This window comes from Miscanthus floridulus, chromosome 11, assembly GCF_019320115.1.
Source record: "Miscanthus floridulus cultivar M001 chromosome 11, ASM1932011v1, whole genome shotgun sequence".
Taxonomy (NCBI): Eukaryota; Viridiplantae; Streptophyta; class Magnoliopsida; order Poales; family Poaceae; genus Miscanthus; species Miscanthus floridulus.
The window spans coordinates 99,950,765-99,972,873 of record NC_089590.1 but is presented as its reverse complement, the minus strand read 5'-3'; the positions used below and the strand labels follow the sequence as shown (position 1 = coordinate 99,972,873).

The 22,109-nt window shown below is 46.2% G+C and overlaps 3 protein-coding genes across 3 annotated transcripts; 2 read left to right on the top strand and 1 right to left on the bottom strand.

Moving 5' to 3' along the window:
• The first annotated feature begins 6,359 nt into the window (after positions 1–6,359).
• Positions 6,360–8,743, top strand: LOC136492832 (probable polyol transporter 4). The gene is made up of 2 exons (XM_066488880.1): positions 6,360–6,618; positions 7,173–8,743. Exons 1-2 carry the CDS (start codon positions 6,411–6,413, stop codon positions 8,588–8,590), a joined length of 1,626 nt encoding a protein of 541 aa, XP_066344977.1. The 5' UTR covers positions 6,360–6,410; the 3' UTR covers positions 8,591–8,743.
• A 3,326-nt stretch (positions 8,744–12,069) lies between these two features.
• LOC136492835 (clathrin light chain 1-like) lies at positions 12,070–15,275 on the top strand. The gene is made up of 3 exons (XM_066488887.1): positions 12,070–12,523; positions 14,409–14,562; positions 14,663–15,275. The coding sequence occupies exons 1-3, from the start codon at positions 12,189–12,191 to the stop codon at positions 15,071–15,073; spliced, it is 900 nt and encodes a 299-aa protein (XP_066344984.1). The 5' UTR covers positions 12,070–12,188; the 3' UTR covers positions 15,074–15,275.
• A 201-nt stretch (positions 15,276–15,476) lies between these two features.
• On the bottom strand, positions 15,477–19,457 carry LOC136492834 (cold-responsive protein kinase 1-like). The gene is made up of 7 exons (XM_066488886.1): positions 18,938–19,457; positions 17,426–17,578; positions 16,993–17,108; positions 16,683–16,893; positions 16,339–16,576; positions 16,102–16,249; positions 15,477–15,889 (listed from the first exon to the last, which is right to left on the bottom strand). Exons 2-7 carry the CDS (start codon positions 17,493–17,495, stop codon positions 15,542–15,544), a joined length of 1,131 nt encoding a protein of 376 aa, XP_066344983.1. The 5' UTR covers positions 17,496–17,578; positions 18,938–19,457; the 3' UTR covers positions 15,477–15,541.
• Positions 19,458–22,109: the final 2,652 nt, after the last annotated feature.

The window sequence follows — 22,109 nt, the reverse complement described above, 5'->3', positions numbered from 1 at the left end:
TGAAGGCTGGCCCACCGACGGGTTCGTAGCCGCTCCGAGGCACCCTTAGAGCGAGGAGTGGAAATGGATGGGCCCACTAGCGGCCAGTACCTAGGCACACGAGCGCCGCGAGCATCCCGACCCATATTCGAGTCTTGGTCAGTTCCCAGTCCATGGTTTTTTCTCAAAGAAAGGCAACGAGCCCTTTGGACCGGCCAAATGGACCCAAGAACTATATGGATTGGCCACCAAGAGTTTGGAGTCGGTCACCAGCTGAGCCATGCCAGACCCCCGTGAACAGGAAGCCGGGGCCCCACTCGGACTAGCCCATTAACAGCTCACCGAGCACCATGTTTTGTCCATCGAGGAAAAACATGGCACGGCCCAGCTCCTCTGTTTTATCAAAAAACGCTTGAGGGACGACGATCACAAAGACGAGCCGACCCTCGACCAGACCCCTGCTACACATGGGGGTTCGAGGGAAGTTGGACTCGCAAGGAGACCGAACGCGCGGTCGCAGTACGACGGCGGACCGATCGGATCCTAGGGGACCGGAATCAAGAACAATCTTTCTGACCTCCCGAATCCTACGGTTACATGCCCCTAGAAGACCGATCACGACAAAATAGATTCGCCGTCCTACCAGGACACGCCGTAGGCTACAAAAAGAAGGCCAAGGCCCTCAGAGTCCTCCCGTCCGGAAAAGCCTCCAAAGGAGTATTCTACTCCTCCGCAAGCTCGGGGGCTACTGCCGGGTATCGATATTAGAGATACCCAAAGTAAGGAAGTTAGCATCCACGCTGACTTCTCTGGATGGCTCAAGACGTATGAAAAGGTCTCGTCCGACCCCAAAGCCGCGGGCTCCGTCTCGCCCGACCTCAAGGCCGCGGGCTCCGTCTCGCCCGACCTCGAGGACACGGGCTCCGTCTCGCCCGACCTCAAGGCCACGGGTCGCCCGACCTCAAGGCTGCGGGCTCCGTCTCATCCAACGAAGATCCATAACGCGGCCAACCACTCTAGGTCTAAACGTATGGGCCTAGGTCAAAACTTTGACCCCAGGGAAGAGGCTGGCATGCCTCGATGTAACCCATGGCCATGACGGGCCATACCTAGGGATTCACATCAGGAACAGTGTCGGACGTGCTGGTGCTGTTCTGCCTAATCCTCGTACGGACGCTGACAGGAGCGTTAGTTCTCCACGACGTCCACTGGGACAGAGTGGAACACCATGACCGGCAGATGATGCCTGCGCATGGCGCCAGTGACGAACAGGGCCATGACATGGACCCATCCTTGTTGATATCTACAGGATTAGCGGGACCCACATGAAGGAGAAGAATGTCCCGACAACCCTAGAAGCCTTCTTTTCTCTCTCGTTATTCTCCTTTTCCCCCTCTGTAACCCGCGCTTTTCCTTTGCCTATAAAAGGGGAAGCAGGGCGCCCTACGGGGAAAGGGGAACACAAGAGCACGACACAAGCACACGGCTGAGCGGCAATCGAGCTCTTAGCACCCGTTCACTTCTTCCACCAGAGACTTGGGATTATTTTCCTTTCTCGCCTGTTTGTAACTCCTACTGCAAACCAAGTGCCGATATCATGAGCAGCAGCGAACTGGACGTAGGGATGTTCTGCCCAAACCAGTATAAATCCTTGTGTTCTCCGAGCACACCATCCGAGCCAGACGAGCAAATACAAATTTACTCGTCGGTGGTCCGAAAACACCGACACCTGTAGTGAAGAGTTATATAAGCTATGAGAGAGTTGTTTATGGGAGAGCGTGCTAGACTAGGTATTTGGAAATCGCTAGCTATTTGATCTCTCTTCTGGATAGTCAATAGAATTCTTCCTAGACTAGCTATTTGGGAATAATTGGGAACGCCCTAAGATGGATCTACGCGCAAGGTCCAATGCACTACACAATACTTCATCCGTCCCTAAAAGAATGTAATTCTAGAACATTGCCACGTTTTAGTATATCAAGTTTGACCAATTATAGATTAAAAAAGTGTAAATTTTTATAATATGAAAATAAATATCATTAGATTAATTATAAAATGCATTTACATAATAAATTTATTTGGAGCCATAAATGTGAATATTATTTACTAGAAACTTGGTCAAACGTGGATCACTTTAACTGACATGCAACCCATAGTTGTATTCTTTTGGGGGACAGAGGTAGTACTCACTCCGTCCAAGAAAACATGTAATTCTAGCACAGTATCACGTTTTAGTATCTTAAGTTTGACCGATAATAAATAAAAAGGTATCAATATTTATGACTTCAAATAGATATCATTAGATTAATTATGAAATATATTTTCATAATAAATTGATTTGGAGCCATATATATGAATACTATTCATTGGAAATGTGGTCGAACTACTTCTTCTGACACATAAATCATAGTTGCATGTTTTTATGGACCGAAGGAGTACTTACAATTGTCAAAATGACTGCACAAACTTTTATCAAGGGCCACGTTCGCCCAGGACAAGCGCTACCAATGCCCAGGTTTCGCGCGTGATCATTTTGTCCGCGGATCCACCGCGACGTCAGGACAAGCGCTACCAAAACGAGCGAAAAAGTTTGCTATGGCCTCTGCGTCCACCCACGTCGCACTCGCACCACGGCAAAGACATCAACTGCCCTTTGCTTTGTTGTGCCGCGTAGGTCTACCGGATGCATTTTTCTCCCGTCGGTCTGCGGGTCAGCCGTGCCTGACGCAGTCAGAACAACCGGTCACGGTAGTGGGGGTGACCGGGAATCCTGTGCACCGACGGGAAAGCTTTTTAGCGGCGCGGCGCACTGGCGCGAGCGACCAAAAAATTATCGGGCGCTGAAAAACCGTGACAAAGCCCACATGGCAGAGAGACACGAAAAAAAAGTGCGAGGTTAGAGAGCTCATCCCGGCACGTGACTCCGATCTCGCGTGCCTTTTTTTCCCAATCTGGCGATCTCGCATAGCCTCGGGGTCCGTGGCAGAACTGACGGTGACAAACATCGCTCCAGCCCATTTTTGGTAGGGCACCAGAATCATTCAACCTGGCAAAGCTGAAGGATCTATACGTGTTTTTTTTTTTTTTGCGAAACATGAAGGATCTATACGTTGACGCAACAAACACAACAAAGAATGATGCTGGCGATGATAGAGCTCACAGGGATTCTGGAACAAAATGATGGGCTGTATTTCTTGACTTGAACTTGAGATTTCAAAGATTCACTACCAAAATGATGGATTTCTTCTAGTGTTTTAAGTAGTAATAAAACACTACCACTAGTCATAGCACATAGGAATCTCACTAGGAGACATTTAGTAAGGAAATTTATACTAAATTTTGAATGTTAAAACACTAAGAGAAGTCCACCTCACTAGAAGAAGTCTAAAATTCTGGTTGTGATTTACTCTGAAGTTTTTCCCCGTTATGCTGTTTTACGTGGAAGTTCTGTTGCTTATCTGCCAATGGTTGGTGTCACAAAATTGGCTCCGACGTTATTGGCATTGACAGTTTGCTGTATTGCTGTATCTTTCATCACATTTGTGTTAATCACTCCATAATGACGCAATAACCACGTGTATATTTTCAACGTATGTTCCTTCTGAAAAAAATGTACTACAATGTAGCCTTGCTGGTGACCAAAGGTATATTATAACTTTAAAAGAATATATGTGGTGAACAATTGTTCAATAAAAACACTTATTGCTTCATTGTATCATTTACCCATGTTAAACGCAAGAAGGAATTCAACGGTTCTATCATTCAGGTATATAGTTGTGTTCTATTTCTTCTCTCTGCACAAAAAAAAAGATGATAAAAATCTATTGCTCCTATGGGAACACATGAGCTTCACTGGAGTATAAATACATAATGTAGTATCAAACTCCTTGCTATTCATTTAGTTCTAAAGATAAAATCTTACGAAATGTTAACAAGAAATGCTATCAGTTGGTTTGTTTTTCTACACCTTGTCTGAAGGTTCATTAATCATATATAGACTCACAGACACTTATGTTCATTTGGTGTTTCCTCGCAAGATCATGATTTTAGATGGAGTAATCAGTTTGTTTTTCTTCACAATAATTTAATTCTCAATTTGTATAGAGTACCTATGTTTTAGAGAATTTGACAGCAGTACAAGGTGTTCAGCGGCGTTATCTGCTCAAATACATACAACTAGAGTACATAAAGAAACCGGCAAGAAAAGGTGTATGCCTGATTCCAAGCCGAATTTAGGGAAGGTAATGGCAAAGATACAGCCCAATGCACTGTAGAGCATGGACCACTTTCTCTCTCCCAAACATATGTAGCTTTTACAAGTTACTATAATAAGTATAGAGCATCTACTTTTTTTATTCGATCCAATATGACACTTAAGAATACTAATAAAAAAAGCAGCACCGATGCAATACAGTGGCGTACTGCCCCCATCATCCATGTAGACGTCCAGGCTCCATGTCACCAAGAGCAGTGGTTTCACAATTGCTCATAGTCTCCTGCAAAGGAGTTGGTAGTATCAAGTGAGACCTTATTTAGTTGGGCAAAGTTGGTGCCGCCGGAATCACTGTAGCGCAGTGTAGTGTACTGTAGTATTTTGTTTGTATTTGGTAATAATTGTCCAATCGTTGACTAATTAGGCTCAAAACATTCGTCTCGCAAAGTACAATCAAAATGTGCAATTAGTTTTTTATTTCGCCAACATTTAGTACTCCATACATATACCGTAAGTTTGATGTGACAGGGAATCTTCTTTTTACATAGTGGCAAAGTTTAAATTTTAGGTAACTAAACACACCCTGAGAAAAAGGAGAAGCCACCGGTGAAAAACGCGTTGGGGAGGAAAAGTAGCTGCTTCGGGAGCAGTGAAAGCAGGAAAGGTTGCTGCATGCACTGTCAAAAGCTTCTGACAACAGCTTGTTTGGGAGTCCGTAAACGATCATGAATTATTTACTGCTAGTTAGTTTGGTGTGAAAAAAAAACACTATTTCTAACTAAAAATTTACGATCATTTACGACCAAGCGAACAAGCTCTCCCCGCGATGGAGGATGCACGTTCCTGGTATTTGCTTGCATGCGTGGACTGACCGAATTCAGCTGGGGCATACTCCCTTCGTCCCGTTGGGTTTGTCGCTCGGGAACCGGGATTATGAGGAGGGCACGATTTTCCAACAACAAACTCAATAGGACGAAGAGAGTATGGAGCTGTTAGCTAGCGTTGGACGTGCCCTAAGGTTACCCCCAACGCTCCTAGTCTCCTACGTGTCTTGTAGCCTCTAACTGACCCGCCTGACAAAAATAGCCAACTCACGTCGCTAGTAGCTTGTAGAAGTGTCGTAGATGTTATCCTGTTTGCTGGTTGGTTTCTGGACTGATTTGGACTGCCTAGTGCTAATTTGCTGTGAGAGGAAAACACTGTTGACTGGCTGATTTAGGCTGGCTGAAACCAACGAACGAACAGGCTGGTTATAGTTTGGCTGACATACAGCCTGTTCGCTTGCTCGTAAACGATCGTAAATTTCCAGCTGGGAACAGTGTTTTTCTCTCACACCAAACCAGCCAGCAGTAAATAATCCACGATACGATACGGCCTCCCGACCAGGCTGATAAAGCATGAAACTCTGTGAGAGAGTAAAGAAGGTAAAAGCTGACATATAAAGAGGATAGAGAAGAAGGGTACGGACACTGACAAAAAAGCAACTGCTGCCTACGTTGTGTGTACAGTAGCGATGCTGCTTGTGCTTTGCTTTTTTGGTGAGACTACTAGTGTCATATACCTCCGTTGAGGCTGCCCTAAGATGTTCTCACTGGTGCTGTAAGTGCAATGGCTCTGATCGCTGAGCTCAGCTTTGCACCTGCTTCATATCCGTGGTACAACTGTACAAGCAACCCCATCCGAATGGTGTCAATAAAAGTGGACGATCCTTTTTTTTTCTCTGTCACAACAGCCGAATGGTGTCAAGGAGTAGTACACAACAAATTCACCTCTGACTTTTTGTATTGGCACACTTTTGTAATCGCAAAGATTGCATTTTTCTCCTCCTTTTTAAGGTCAGCCAGTTACACGATTATTACATGTCACTGACTGTGCAACTGCATACGAGCTGAAAGGAAACTCCGAGACAGTAGGGAAAGCTTCCACTTGATTTTGAATTTTTGAAAACGAGTGCAATCCCTCACTCCTTTGAGAGACTTGAGCGCATGAGCAGCAGAACAGGTACACCGTCGTCCTGAGCTGAAAAGCACCGAAACATATAAAACGCCCGACGTCTTAAACAAATCCCGCCTTGTTTCCTCCTCCGACTCTTTTTCCACGCTTGCGGCTTGCCTGCTAGCTTCCTTCCTCAGATCCACTGCACCTCTCCCCGTTCCCCAGCCGGGTGCCTGCCGGGCTTCTCGGAAGGGGAGGGGAGGGGCTGAGCAAGGTAGAGGCGATGGGGGCCGAGGTGGCGGCCGGCGGCGGCGGCAGCTTGCCGGGGTTCTTGGGGAGGAAGAACCGGTACGCGCGCGTGGACGACGTGCTCCCGCAGGAGCCGGAGGACGGCGGTGGCGTCCGTGTTCGCGGCGGCGCCGGAAGCTGCCGGAGATACGTCTTTGCCTGCTCCGTCTTCGCGTCCCTCAACCACATCCTGCTCGGCTACGGTGAGAAGAGCTCCACTAGAATGGCGTTTCGTTCTTGATGCAGATTTGGTCTTACTTGTTCGGCTAGAAATGGCTGTAGCTTTCCCTTTCTTTGGTGGTTTATTTAAAGCTAAACAACCGACAACTTGGCTTGCGATTATCACACTACACTAGTAACACGGAGCTCCTGTTTTGCAGTAACGAGAAGTCAACACAGCCCTCTAATCGCAAGCCAAGCATGTTATCTTAGATAAATAAAAGAGTCATATAAAATGTTTTTGGTAATCAATCTGTTAATGCCAATCTTGTGCACACTGAAACTGTTCTGCAAATAGTCCAGCAGAAATGTTTTGAAGTCTATCATATGTCCATATGTAATGGGATGATGTCAAACTGTTCTGCAAACTCATTTGTTGTCTCATTTACTAGGACTAGGATGCTCTTCCTCATACTGAAACTGCTGAAATTAACTGCAAAATGTATCTGGAAATGGATCTGCACCAAAAAAAAAAAAATCCTTTGTGATCTTTCACTGACAGTGTTCTGTTCATGTGATTATGTGTTGGTGTGTCCAGATGTGGGTGCGATGAGCGGCTGCATCATCTTCATCCAGAGGGATCTCCACATCACGGAGGTGCAGCAAGAAGTGCTCGTCGGATGCCTCAGTTTCATCTCCCTCCTCGGCAGCCTTGCTGCCGGCCGGACCTCGGACGCCATCGGCCGCAAATGGACCATCGGCCTCGCCGCTGCCGTGTTCCAGGGAGGCGCGGCGATCATGGCGCTCGCGCCGTCCTTTGGTCTGCTCATGGCGGGGCGGCTGCTGGCCGGCATCGGGATCGGGATCGGAATCATGGTGGCGCCCGTGTACATCTCGGAGATCTCCCCGGAGACGCTGCGGGGCTCCCTGGGGTCCCTCCCGGAGATCTTCATCAGCTTCGGCATCCTCATCGGGTACGTCTCCAACCTCGCATTCGCGGGCCTGCCCGACAACATCAACTGGCGCGTCATGCTCGCCGCCGGCATCCTCCCGTCCATCTCCATCGCGTTCGTGCTGCTTGTCATCCCGGAGTCGCCGCGGTGGCTGGTCATGAAGGGACAGGCCGGCGACGCGCGCGCGGTGCTCGTCAAGGTCTCGGACAGCGAGGAAGCCGCGGAGGAGAGGCTCGCCGAGATCGAGGAGGCCGCGCGCGCCACCGCCACCGCCTCCGGCGGCAACGGCAAGGAAGCGTGGCGGGAGCTGCTGAGGCCGTCGCCGGTGACCCGCCGGATGCTGGTCACCGGGCTGGGAGTCCAGTTCTTCCAGCAGGCCACCGGCATCGACGCGCTGGTGTACTACAGCCCGACCATATTCCGCGACTCCGGCATCACGACGGAGAGTCAGCTCCTGGGCGCCACCGTCGCGGTGGGCGTGGTCAAGACGGTGTTCATCGTGATCGCCATCGTCCTCGTCGACCGCGTTGGCCGGAAGCCGCTGCTGTACGTCAGCACGGCCGGCATGACGGCGTGCCTCGCCTTGCTGGCCGCGTCGCTGTCGCTGCTGAAGAGCGGCGCGCTGCCTGGCGGGGTCGCCGTCGGGCTCGCCATCCTCACGGTGTGCGGCTTCGTGGCGTTCTTCTCGGTGGGGATGGGACCCATCAACATGGTGCTGAGTTCGGAGATCTACCCGCTGCGGCTACGCGCGCAGGCCGTGGCGGCCGGCTTCGCGCTCAACCGGATGGCCAGCGGTGCCGTGGCCATGTCGTTCCTCTCCATCTGCCGCGCCGTGACCGTCGCGGGCGCGTTCGCCGCGTTCGCGGCCGTCTCGGCGCTGTCCGTGGCGTTCGTGCACCTGTGCGTGCCCGAGACGAGCGGCAAGACGCTGGAGGAGATCGAGTCGCTGTTCGGCGGCGGCGGTGTGAGCGTGGCGCACGGGAACGGTGGGGCCGCCGAGGTGGAGCTCGGTGACGCCGAGCGGCTTGAGCACAAGAGGCTAGTGCCGCGCGCGTCGAGCTGAGCGTTGCGGCGCGAACAGCAAAACCGTATTAGACACGCAGAGTAGAAAACAGCGTTGTATTCTTTTCTTTTGCGCGAAAAATGAATACTTTCCCTCCTATATTAGGACTTAGGAGTACGAGCTGTTCTATACGCACAAGCTCAAGCGTACATATATGTGCATCACCAATCATGCATGTATGCATGTTTTCATTCGCAGATACTCCTTCAGTTCTAAATTATAAGTCATTTAGACTTTTATATTTTTTACTATTTTATTACTATACATCTAGATATATGGTATTAAATCCGTTTTAAATTATAGTTCATTTGACTTTTTTGACCCTAAATTTAGCCACTCGTCATATTCAAAAATTTGTGTAAAATATCACTTCTCTTGTTGTGGCTTACTTTATTAACAAAAATTCTTCGAGAATGACTTAAATTTGATTATATTTGCATAAATTTTTTGAATAAGACGAGTTGTCAAATTTGAAGTAAAAAAAGTCAAATAAAATATAATTTGGAACGGAAGGAGTACGTCCTAATACATGTCTTTTACGAAATAAATAATTTTATCCATAGCAAAATTTAGAAAGAAAAGAGTACTTTAGAAAACCACTTATCCTTTTAATTGTACTAGTTAAAATTGAAACCTTAAAAATCAATATAGTAACTCCCTTAGAAAATGATTTAACATAAGTTCTGCTGTCATGTTAGAAGGTATGGTTTTAGCATTTGAATGATGTTGTACTCCATATTCCAACTTTGAATTTTTCACTTTTATATCTCACTTAGAGCACATTTACATTTTGTTGAAGCCGTGTAGAACTTGCACAAAAAAGTGTTCTGTTCCTATGTAATCTCTCAAATTTGGACGCGATTCTAAAGATCAAATACATCATTGAGAGGGAAAAACATGTAATGTAGACGAGAAAAGTGAATGCAATAATCCAAGCCTATCGGGCTTAATCCATAACACTGCAGAAAAAACACAAATTTAAGCCCATGACCAGCAAAATAATCTACCTAACCAATACACACACAAACTGTATTCTTGTTCCTCCTCACATATTAGGAAGTTATTATACACACACAACATATATAAAGCAATCTTACACCATTACACAATGAATCCGTATATCTTTTCTCATGAAGTAGTTTGAAAAAACAACCATTGAAGCAAAACTATTACAAAACTATGTTTTGTCCATGAAAAATTATAGCTCTTCAAGATCAAATACCTGAATATTTGGGAGAAGCGGTAGTTTTGTGGCATGTATTTTCAAAATGGTTAAAGTTTGTAATATGTACCCAAAAAATTGTAGTTTTATCATTCTTATGTTAGAATAGCTACTATCCTTTTAAAGAAAAAACTACTCGACTTTAAAAAGCATGAGTCGTCTATAAACTTTGATTTTTTTACCCTTCAGATCTAGCTAGGATGATTGGAGCACATTTATTTTGTTTGGTTGCTTTGTTTAAGTCAAATTTCTCTAATTTCAATCAAGTTTATAGAAAATGCACCTATATCTATAATTGTTTTTGTTAAATTCTTCATAAACTTGTTTTCATAGTGTTTTTATTTCAACTATGTTAGAGAAGTTTGATTTATGATAAAAACTATAGTAAAATATATTTCTGGAATCGAGGGGAGTACTTCATATTCGTGTTTGACAAAAAACGACAATGATCATTGGCCTTTTGCATCTAACTTGGAGCCCTTTTATTTTGTTGACGAGAAGTCGCGTAGAACTTGCGCGAAAAGAAAAAACGGAACTGCTAGCGCCCGGACGTCCGATCCGGGCGCTAACATCTGGACGCTCGCGCTGCTGCCCCTGCATGTGCGCCCGTCCACAACCAATTCGCTCTCCACACGCATGCATGCGAGCCTGCTTGCATCAGAACACCCCCATGCACGCCTGACACGACCGCACCTCGCGCCCCGGCACCTCATCCCCAACCCCATCCAGTTGCCTCGTCCCCGCAGGAGCACCCCCACCCCATCATGCCCCTGATGACAGCTCCGCTTCCCAACATGCTCCTGCCCTCCCTTCCCCAACGCACCCTGCTCCTCATCGCGCCACTGTCCCAAAAGATCATGAAACACTTCTACTGCACCATTGCAAAAACATATGAAAAAACTATATAGTGCAGCATCGGGTTGTAAATACTGCAACATCGAAAAAAATATATAGTGCAACAATGAAAAACATGCACTGCAAACATAAAAAAATATCTACTACAACATCAAAAAATATGTACTGCAACATCAAAAAATATATAGTGCAGCATTAAAAACACATGCACTACAACATCGAAAAAAATCTACTACAACAACAAAAAAATATCTACCGCAACAAAAAAAAATGCTGCAACATTTAAAAAACATGTACTGCAACATCGAAAAAACATATACTACAACATCGAAAAATTATGCTGCAACATTCGAAAAAAGGTACTGCAACATCTCAAGCAGTAGTACTGCAACATCGTAAAAACATCGGTTACAACAATCCAAAAAATCCCACTGCAACATTCGAAATCATCTGTTGTTACATAAAAAAAACATTGTAACACGGCGAGATCTGACTCCAGAGCTCGACGGAACCCTAGCCACCGCCGCATCCCAAATCCAGAGGAGGAGGAGGGCTCAGATCCAGAGGAGGATGAGGAGTAGGGCTCAGATCCATATCCCTCCGCGACCTACCTCGTCGGAGCCGTCGTTGTCGTCCTTGTCTCCGGTGGAGGTGCGGGAGTCGGGTTGCAGGGGGCATCGGGGTGCATGGAGGTCGCGGGGGGACGAGGGACGGAGGGAGGGAGCACGGGTGGGCGGGGCGCGCAGCGAGCTCGCGTGTGCGGGCGCGGTGTCCCCGTCCCGGGGACGGCCCGGAGAGCGGGTAGGAAAGCGGGGGAAGAGCAAGTGCGGGGGAGCGGGCGGAGTGCGAGTACGGGAGAGAGCGAGTGTGGGAGAGCGGGCAAAGCGGGGGAAGCGCGAGTGCAGAGGAACATGCTATGGAATAGTGCGTCCGGCCGCCCGGTCTATATCATTACCGAAGAAAAAAGTAATTCAAGCTTATTGGGCTTGGTCTCGATGATAACCCTGTAAAAAACCTACTTTTAGGCTGTCTCCAACAGGAGATCCATTGCAGAACCCAAACTTAAAATAGGTCTCAACATAATACATATAGCCTCTATCAGAGTATCTATATAGAAGACCCATTTTAGATGCTAGAAGAGGCGTAACTCAAGTCTGAGTATCCTCTCTTCCGAAGACCTATTTATAGAAAGAGTTGTCTTTTAAATCTTATTATTAGAGAAGATAAAAAATATGTATTAAATTTTTTATCCGTATCGCTAACTAAAAAGATGAATAGATGTTGTATTTTAGGTTGTCGTTGCGGGAGACAGTCCTGGTCCCATGGCAAAACAAATTCCAGTTATCTTTAACCGACCACGCGAATTTAAAACGCGTTATTAATCAGGCTGGCGGAGCAAGCCACGCAAAGCAAAGCGCACCCATCCAGATACACACGAGCACGCGCCCACACCCGCACAGCACCACCAGTCCACCACCCAGGCCGGCGCCGCCCAAAGTCTCCGCGTCCCCCTCGCCCACCATGGCCTCCTTCTTCGGCGACGACGGCGCCGACGACCTCCCTCGCACCACCTCCCACCCCTTCGACTCCGACGACTTCGGCGCCGCCGCGGCCGACGGCGCCGGCGCCGGCGCCGGCGGGTACGGCGGGTACGCCTCCTTCGCCGAGGGGGGCGTCGAGGAGGTGGACGAGGAGATCACCGTCGAGTCAGACGGGGTCCCGATCCGCCACGTCTCTGGGGGTTACTCGCCCTCGCCGTTCTCCCCCGAGCTCGAGCCCAACGGCGGCGACGGCCCGATCCTGCCGCCGCCCACCGAGATGCGGGAGGAGGGCATCCTCCTCCGCGAGTGGCGGAGGTGAACCCCGCTGGCGCCGGTTCCGATCTGTTTGGGGGGATGCGCCGTTTTGCTGCATGTATGCTTGCTTGTGTGTGGGCTAGGTTTCCGGGTGTTCGAGTCAGATCTAACGCTTTCTGGCGCTCTTTCGACTAATTTTAGCCGCTTCTGCACTACGGAGGTGAAACACAGCGAGGGTTTCTGTACGGAAATTGTTGGTTTCTATTACTTCGGTTCATTAGGAATTTGGACACTCTAGAAATTGCTGTTAAGGGAATAGCCAGTCGTGGACTAGTTTCTAAGCTGAGAACTTGGGTATAGCTGCAGGCCTTCTAGGGCCTTCTAGTTCTCCATTAAGTGTTTGAATCGTTGGTACCATATAGCTGTAACTATAGTTGTATCGGCTAGCATCTCTATTTTTGCCATACTACCACTGATATCAGTAGGATGTGTGGAGCTACTGTATGCACATCACCATATGGTACAATATGAAAATTGCAAATATAACAGTGTGCAGTAATTTTCCATGAACACTTAGCGCCTATGGTCCCAGCGCTCAAAGTCATTTTCTTGTGCTTTTACCCCTGAAGTTAGTTTCTTACAGCAATTCAGAGGTATTAAACGCAGTGACAATTTTTCCTTGGAAATTTGTGTTTTTCTGTTAGCTAGATTTCATTAGAATGAAACTATGTATTGCTCAAGTTTCTATTTGACACACTCCAACCAAAGGAACCTAGGAACGTTTTTTATTAAAATAACTTTAGGCATATACAACTAGAATTGGTGTGCTACTCAATATAAAGTAAAATTCAACCTAAGCTAGCATGACATAATTCATCTTGTATCAGTCCTTGCCTATACAGCCTATTATTATATTTTATCAAACTTGTATTTTATGAACCAAGTCTCACAGAAACTAGAGGAATAGGCCAAATCAACCTTCTAAAATATGAATTTGTGGCATACAATCATTTAAGCTTCCAAAAATCATATTGGTAGGAGAATTCTTTTTGTTGGATTACCTTGTACTCTAAGAATCAGATAATAGTTACAGACTTACAGTCCTACTGTATGATTGTTCTCTTCCAGGTGATTGATGCATTGCTAGGATATACTGGTAAACCTTGATTGTAGGATGTCTTAGCACATGTATGATGGCACTTATGCACATGTTGTGAATATAACTAGTTAGCTATGCACCAGTGGTCTTCTGCAACCACTTAATGCTTTGTCTGGTGCTTCATTCTTCCAACCGTATGCTTTGTTGATATTACTCCAGTCCTGACCAAGTAACCACTAGGTGGACACATTTATTCTTTTAGATTTAGATGTTCATATCTGTTGATTTTCTTGAAATCCTCAAATCAGTGAAGGTATACCTCCCAGAGAAAATCCACACATTCTTTTGTTACCACTCGTCATTTGTTACCTTGCAAAATGTGTGCGCTTCCTAGCATTATAGTCTATGAAGCAGTTGTCTGTTGATACTGCCTCGCTTATTTTGTGCTTTAGTGCACGCCTATATTGACTTCTGAGTTTACTTTAGTAGTTAATTAATAGAAGTTCTTGAGTATTGGAATTGTGTTGTGTCATAATTTAAGGTGTGTTTGGTATGATCTGCTGCATCAGGACATCGTCCCAGGCTTGTAGCAGTAGCAGATTTGTCTATATTCGGAGTGACATTGATTTGGATTTAGATTTAATGATTATCTTCTGGAAAGCCCAGTAAAGTCATTTTTGTAAGGAACCTGTAACTATTGTAGGGTGCTTTTGTACAGACCAAAGTTACTGTCATGTCTTTTATGTCTCTCAGATCGAACGATGTCATTTTCTTATCTTCCTTGATTTTTTTTATGCCACTCTAGTTTTAATTTGTTATTGCTTCCTTTTTCAACAATTTTCTTAGGAAAAATGCTATTGAACTTGAGAAAAAGGAACAGAAGGAGAAGGAGCTACGTGCCCAAATAATTGCTGAAGCTGAAGAATTCAAGAAAGCTTTTTTTGAGAAGAGGATACAGAACTGTGCGTCAAATATGGTCAACAACAGAGAAAGGGAGAAGGTTTGTGACTATCATATATAAGCAGTTAGGGCTCTTGTCTGTGTTTGTAAGCTAATCTATTTATATGTTGGATACTACTTGCTCTTGTGGTATGCTGCAGATTTTTGTAGCCAGCCAGGAGAAATTCCATGCCAACGCAGACAAGCAGTACTGGAAATCGATTTCAGATCTCATCCCACATGAAATAGCCACCATTGAGAAGCGGGGAAAGAAAGACAAGGACAAGAAGCCATCCATCACAGTTATTCAGGGCCCCAAGCCTGGCAAGCCCACCGACCTCTCCCGGATGCGCCATATCTTAGTGAAGCTGAAGCATGCTCCACCGCCACATATGTTACAACCTCCACCAGCACCTGCTGCTAAAGAGGGCGCAAAGGATGGCGCCAAAGAAGGTGCCAAAGAAGGCGCGGCAGCCCCAGCAAACGGCGTCAAGCAGCCTGCAGAAAGCCAAGAAACCCCCGCCAATGGCCCCTCCGAGGTCGAGAAAGAGCAGCCTGCAGCGTCGGAGTGACCGGAAAGGGTAGCTTTACAGAAACACAAGAGCCTTACTGTCAGTAGATGGAAGCGTGTTTTATTTCTGATGATTTCCAGACCTGTTTGTCCCGTACTGATCTTTTGTAGAGATCTGCATCAGGATGTCTTTATATCAGCGCAGAACATTCATAATTAGTATCCACCACAGCAGTTGTATTTTTAGTTTTCCTCTTGTCCAATTGTGTCTTCACTGAGATGCCTGTGATCTCAAGTTCAGATCTGAAACTGTTACTGAGAGTTCAACTGAATACTCTATGATATGCTACTGCACTAATATGATAATGATCTCAAGCTGTACAAGATCTAGTTGCCGCGTTTGCAGGAGGAAACAACACCACACACGTTGCACTCACTCTCTTATACCGTCAGATAGGTAGCTCTACATAGTCGCCAGTTCACAACGCAAGGAATTACTCGATTACATTTACATCTGCCTGGTGTTGCTTCACCTGGGGCTCATCTCAGTCACCGTTGGTGGCACAACCGTGCTGAACATGTTGGAATCCTCGGACGCCGAGTTCTTGAACCTGTAGTTGCTGGAAACGGTGGCCTCAGACCCGGGGCTCCTGCTGTTCTCGTGGAGGTAACCTGGCGCCATCAGCTCGCTCTCGTTGATTCGGATGGGCTTGGACAGCATGGTCACAACCTGGGTCATCGTTGGCCGGCGAGCGGCGGCCGCCTGTAAGCAGAAGAGGGCCACCTTGATGTACCTGATGACTTCTTCCTCAGGGTAATCTACAAGGGCTGGATCCACCAGTTCCTCGAGCCTCTTTGCTTCATATAGCTCCCATGTCTGTTGTGAATGTTCAGAGTTAGGATTTTTTTGGACAAACATTTGTGCATGTTGACAACTAAACAAGTTACTGTGCAACTTCAGCTAACATTTTGCCAGGCTGCTGTTGTTGTGAAGTGGTGTTGCGCACTTCTATAGTTCTGTGTATTTTGTGGATGCCAAAACATTCAGAAAAAGCAAGCAGTCAGGCAGATGAAGTGAAAAAGACTGACCTTCTCTAGGAGAACCTTGTCATCCATCAGTATGCTCCTGGAACTACTTGTGCCACTCACTATCTCCAGGACAAGGATACCAAAACTGTATATATCCGCTTTCTTGGTTAGCTGGCCATGCCATGCATATTCAGGTGCAAGGTAGCCTCTGCAAGCAGCCCAACAATCAAGTTACCATAAGGAAATACGATCGCAAATCAAGGCAAGTGCCAAAACTGCAAATAGGTCGATACTCACGTTGTTCCAGCTACTCGGGTGCTGATATGGGTGACATTATCAGGAAATAGCTTGGCCAGACCAAAATCCCCGATCTTGGGGACGTAATTTTTGTCAAGTAGTATATTGCTAGCCTTGATGTCTCTGTGTACAATCGGTGATGCGATCTCTTCATGCAGGTAAGCAAGGCCTCGAGCAACTCCAAGGCATATAGCAGATCTTATGCTCCAGGTGAAGTCAGCAGGCTCACTGTTAGAACCTGCAGAAGCATAGGGTAAATTGTTAATAAGGCAACTAAAGTCAATGTTGCAATTCAATCATGTAGCAAAACATCAATTTTAGTAACAGTAGTACAAGGTTCATACCCAACAGTGCACGGTCAAGACTGCTGTTTTTAAGATATTCATATACCAAAATCCTGTTATTTCCTTCAACGCAACAGCCAATTAATTCAACAAGGTTGGGATGCTTCACGTTAGTAATGACATCAATTTCTGTCAAGAATTCTCTGATGCCCTGCCTGGATTCAGCAGAAAGAACTTTTACCGCGACCTCTTGCCCATTTCGAATGGTTCCCTGCAACATTAAATAACATATGTTAAAACTAAAAGAGATTCATCACTCCATTGGTCTGTACCCTCAAACTGAACAACGGATGAAGAAATGAATTGTCACCTTATAAACTGTACCGAAGCCACCTCGACCTACTTTGTTGGTTCGGTTGAAGTTGTCTGTGGCAGATCTTAACTCAGCATAGGAGAAGACCCTTATGTTTATCTCAGAATAAATATCTGAAAGCAGTACAAAATGTGCATTATAACTGGAATATCGCAATGCTAAAAAAATGCAAAAGGAAATGGGTTAGGCATAGTGCACTAGTACATTCATTCTATCTTCTGCAATACACTACAGCCATTTCTGAAATACTTCTTCTATATACTTAGGTCATACAATTGTTCCAAATTGCATCAAGGCATTGAGAGGGAGAAGTGTTGAAAACAGAACTGATTAAAGACCGATACGTGCTGGCTAAATGCATGATAATTTGCAGCTAGCATTAGCATACCAACGCAGCAAATTGTGAAGCATGCAAATACATTTTGCTTACCGCCTATGCTGCTGGAGTAAGGATTCTCTTCTTTCTTGGCTCCTCTACGAGGAAGACAACACCAATTCATATCCACACTTGTTACGGTAGCCTTGTGGTGCTCAAATTCAACATGCAGCAGAGCAGAGGAATCTTCTTGAGGCAACTTTTACTCTGCAAAAAATGCATTGTCAATTTGCCATGTGTAAGATGAGAGCTGTAATTGCATCTCACTGAGAATTTTTTGCATCCTGACTCCTGAGATACTAATGTTGGAAAAATAACAGGCATGGCAGATCATTTGAAACAAGTGTCCGGGAAAATTGTCCTATCACTGGCCACGGATCTGATGCATGGTTAGTTCAGAGAGATGGATGGCGAGAACCAACGAGTGCCCTCTCATCACTGTCCCCATCCAGGATTCAGGAACACTTGGTTATAGCACGACGATGTGACCTCATAAGCACAAAGATGTCCCTACTCCCTGCCGTCAAGGGAAACATTTGTGACCGCAGGGCACCCTGCCTGTCTTACTCTTTACAGCGCAAAGCAGTACAGGGTTGCTGCTGCACTAACTGAACATGCGGTAGATTGGATATGCTCCGCCTACACCAATCCAACTAACCCTGTTCTTTCCTGAGATGAAAGTTCAGTCCGTAGGGAGGAAAGATTTGGTGCTAGGAACAAAGACGATCGAGCACGGCTCATCATTTTGGCTTCAGGCTAAACACCCCAAATCCTCCTCCGGAACGAAACAAAAATCCTGACGAACAAGTCACCACCTGGCACATTGGCTTGGGTCTGGCACACGGGTCGAGGAGCGAGGAGAGACGATCATGGCCTTTCTTCTTCTTTTTTAAGGCCTCGTTTAGATTGCGAAAAAATTTCAAACCGATGAATAGTAACACTTTCGTCTTATTTGATAAATATTGTCCAATCGTGGACCAACTAGGCTCAAAAGATTCATCTCGTGATTTCAAACTAAACTGTGCAATTAGTTATTTTTTTTACCTACATTTAATACTCCATGCAAGCGGCTAAAAATTGATGTGACGAAGAAAGAGAGAAAAAACTTGGAATTTGGATGGCATCTAAGCAAGGCCTAAGTTAATAAAGGAACCTTTTATTACTTTTTCAATGGCAATACATCGAAAAAAAAACTACTTCTGGCCTGCCTCTGCTTTTTTCAAGCACACAGCCACGAAAGAGAAAACGAGGATCATGGTTTGAGGTTGCCGGGGACTCTCCCGTCGCATCCGATGAAAGAGCAGTCGGGGCGCCTGTGCATCTACCACCAGCACGCAGCTGAGCGGAGACGAGAGATCAGGCGCGGGAGCTCTCGTGCAGGCAGAAAGGATTTTTCTCAGAGATGAGAAAAAAGGCACGAGACGAGGACGGCCTTGTCCACCGCAGCAGGGAGATGCCAGGATCAGGATCCAGGGCAGAAAGGAAAGGCAGACAGCTATCGCAGAAATGGTCCGAGAGAGAAAGAGGAGGAGGAGAAGATGTCGATCGAGATGGAGAGACTCGTACCTGAGAACTGAAGGGAGCAGGCAGCTAGCAGGTCCCCGGCTCCGTGGCGTGTGCCCTTGTTCTCTTCACCGGCGAGTAGGAGCTAGGAGAGCGGATTGATTGATTATACGGCCGGGACGGTGGGGGCTAGGCGCTAGCTGGGGAAGGGGAAGCCAAGCCGGGAAGGGGAGGAAGAGGAACACGGTGCTTGGGGCTGCAATTATATGTACGTAGATTTCTGTGGCGCTGGGGGCAGGCAGGCTTACTGGCGTGTCGCCGCTTGGTGTGCTATGCTAGCTCCGCCGCCCTCCACTGCTGGAGCTGGACGACGTTGGCAGGGCAGCTGGGAAGGGCAAGGCTGGTGAGTGCAATAAAGGCGCTGCAGCAGAAGGAAGCGCCTGCGCGGGTGCAGTGCAGCGAGGGAGAAGACGTAAACGGCTAGGAGCACGCTACACGTACGGGAACGATTGATTGAACGAAGGAAATGGGGAAAAGGGAAAACAAAGGAAATGTCGTAGCCGCCGGGAAGGAGGAGGAGGGGTCTTCCCACCTGTCGAGCATGAGCATTGGTGGTGTCAGTAATGAGTGAGTGTGATGTTACCCACCAGCTGATGAGCCGCGACAAGGCGTGGTGGATTTGGCCGGGGTCGGGTTAGCAAGGCCGTGTTTAGTTCGCAGAAAGTTTTTAAAAAAGTGTTACAATAGCTATCACATCGAATCTTACGATACATATATAGAGCATTAAATATAAACGAAAAAAACTAATTACATAGTTTGGTTAGAAATCACGAGACCAATATTTTGAGCCTAATTAATCCATAATTAAACACTAATTATCAAATAAAAACAAAAATACTACCGCAACCAAATTTTTAAATTTCACGAACTAAACATGCAGCCACGTTGATATTTCTGGCGCCGCAGAGCGGCACCGTTCTCATTCATTCATTCTGTTATTAGAGCGTTTTTAATTTAATGGTTAGCAATTGGTTACCTCTGAGTTTGCATTAAGGTTCTGTTCGGCTTACTTCATATTCGGTTTGTTCGGCTTTTTTTAGTCAGAACAGTATTTTTCTCTCACAACAATTCAGTCGAAACAGTATTTTTCAGCCAATTTTAGCTAAATTTCAGACCAGCGAATGGGACCTAAATGTTAGAAATATCTTCTTTATTTCTCTTGAGGAAAATAACTACGTAGACCTTTTTTATACACCTCTAATCTAACGAAAGACATGTACTCCGTACCTTGTTTATTCTCTTGTGGGATATTTAGATTAAGTGCTTGTTTAGTTCCCAAAAAGTTTTTCAAAAAGTACTACAGTAGCCATCACATCGAATCTTGCGATACGTGCATGGAACATTAAATATAGACGAAAAAAACTAATTGCACAGGTTGGTTGGAAATTGCGAGACGAACGTTTTAAGCCTAATTAGTCCATGATTGAACACTAATTATCAAATAAAAACGAAAGTGTTACGGTAGCCGAATTCCTAAAATTCACGAACTAAACACGCACTAAGAAAGAGAACAATGTATACAATAGAAAACATTTAACCCCCCTCCCTCCATATTATAAGTAGTTCTGACTTTTTTTTACATCTATTTTGTTATGCATCTAAATGTAATAAATGTTTAGATACATAGTAAATTCTATGTAAAAAATCAAAATATCTTATAATTTAAAAATCAAAAGAGTTGCGAGCGCCACCTGCGCGGGAGAGGCGGGCTTGGCGCGTGGGGAAAAAGACGACATGCGCCTGCTACCTGCGGACGTGGGCTTGAGCACCCCTACGAAGGCCTGGCCGTGGGCACGCTAGGTCGCTAGCCGTGCGTATAGGCGCCAACAACGAGCGTGGGGTTGAGGCCCGGCCGTAGGTGTAGGTGGCGACAACGAGTGCGGAGGAGAGGCCCGGCCGTAGGTGCAGGTGCAGGGAGCCTCCGTGACAAACAGGACAGAGAGAAAGGATAAGGAAGAAGAAAAGAAAAGAAAAAGAATTTGATGAATGTGTCCTTGCATATCGATGATTGATCCTATTTTCAAGTGTAACCAAACACAGAACAAAGATGATCATGTCCCTCACAACCAAACACTAGAGAGACCATTCTATTTCGCAAAACTATGGCAAGAGTGTCCCGTTCTACTTAGTCTCTGAACCAAAACCAACCTAAAATCTAGCATCCTTCTCTTACTTATCATCTGAGTCTCACTATTGGAGTGCATGCTATCGTACTGGCTAGAGTTTCTCGGCTGGGCGCCGGGCACGCACGCCCGGACACCCACGCGCCGCCCAAAACCAAACCCAAGCCGCGCCTGTGGTGACCCATCGCCCATCGGTTCGTTCCACACTCACCCAGCAGGAATGCAGGCCGCGGCCCCGCATCCGGTCGTGGTTGTTTCACAGCGCTGCACATGGCGCTCCCGTTGCGTCCGTGTGTGTTTTGTAATGGACTCCCCCTCGCGCTCAATTCCCAGATATCGCAGCAGCCCACGTTGCGCTCGTGTGTACTAAATACTGTATAATACTTATTCCTCGTTATGGATAGTTTATAACCCGTTCGTTTGATCGTTTATAAGAGAAAAACACTATATCATAACTGATAAGCATGGTTGTTACGATCACGTGAACATGATGCATGTTGGTCACGAATATTCTTCTCCGGACTTTCTCACGTACAACGAGTACTCGTACTCGTATTCGTAATCCCCCGTTTGATCGGAAGGAATTCAAAATGAATGCATAGTATATTCTTATTATATTATATACGGATTCCTCTGACCTCTGTGGCTTCTGAATCTTCGGTAGCCACTGATTGATTGATTTTTCTTCTTCTTCTGTATAATGTGTACTACTGTACAAACGGTGGTTGCATACGCACCAGCGGCGACGACCTGGTGCGTTTTGAACTTTTGATTTGTCCATCCGTGGGCCGTGGCCACGCCCCCGCAAGCGCCAAGCGTGCTCACCAGTCAACGCATGGATGGATACTGACCAGCCAGCTGCCTCCATTCCCCCCCGGCTGATGGATCATAGATGTTTCCTGTGTGTGTAGTATGTTTTTTTTTGTTGACTTGTGACCCTCCCCCGGTCAACTTATTCCTTTTTACTGTGGCGTTCACACGCCCCCTCTCATTGGTCCATCACTCTTCTAAATAAATACTGCCATGTAATACGAAGGATTTGTACTTTTGGG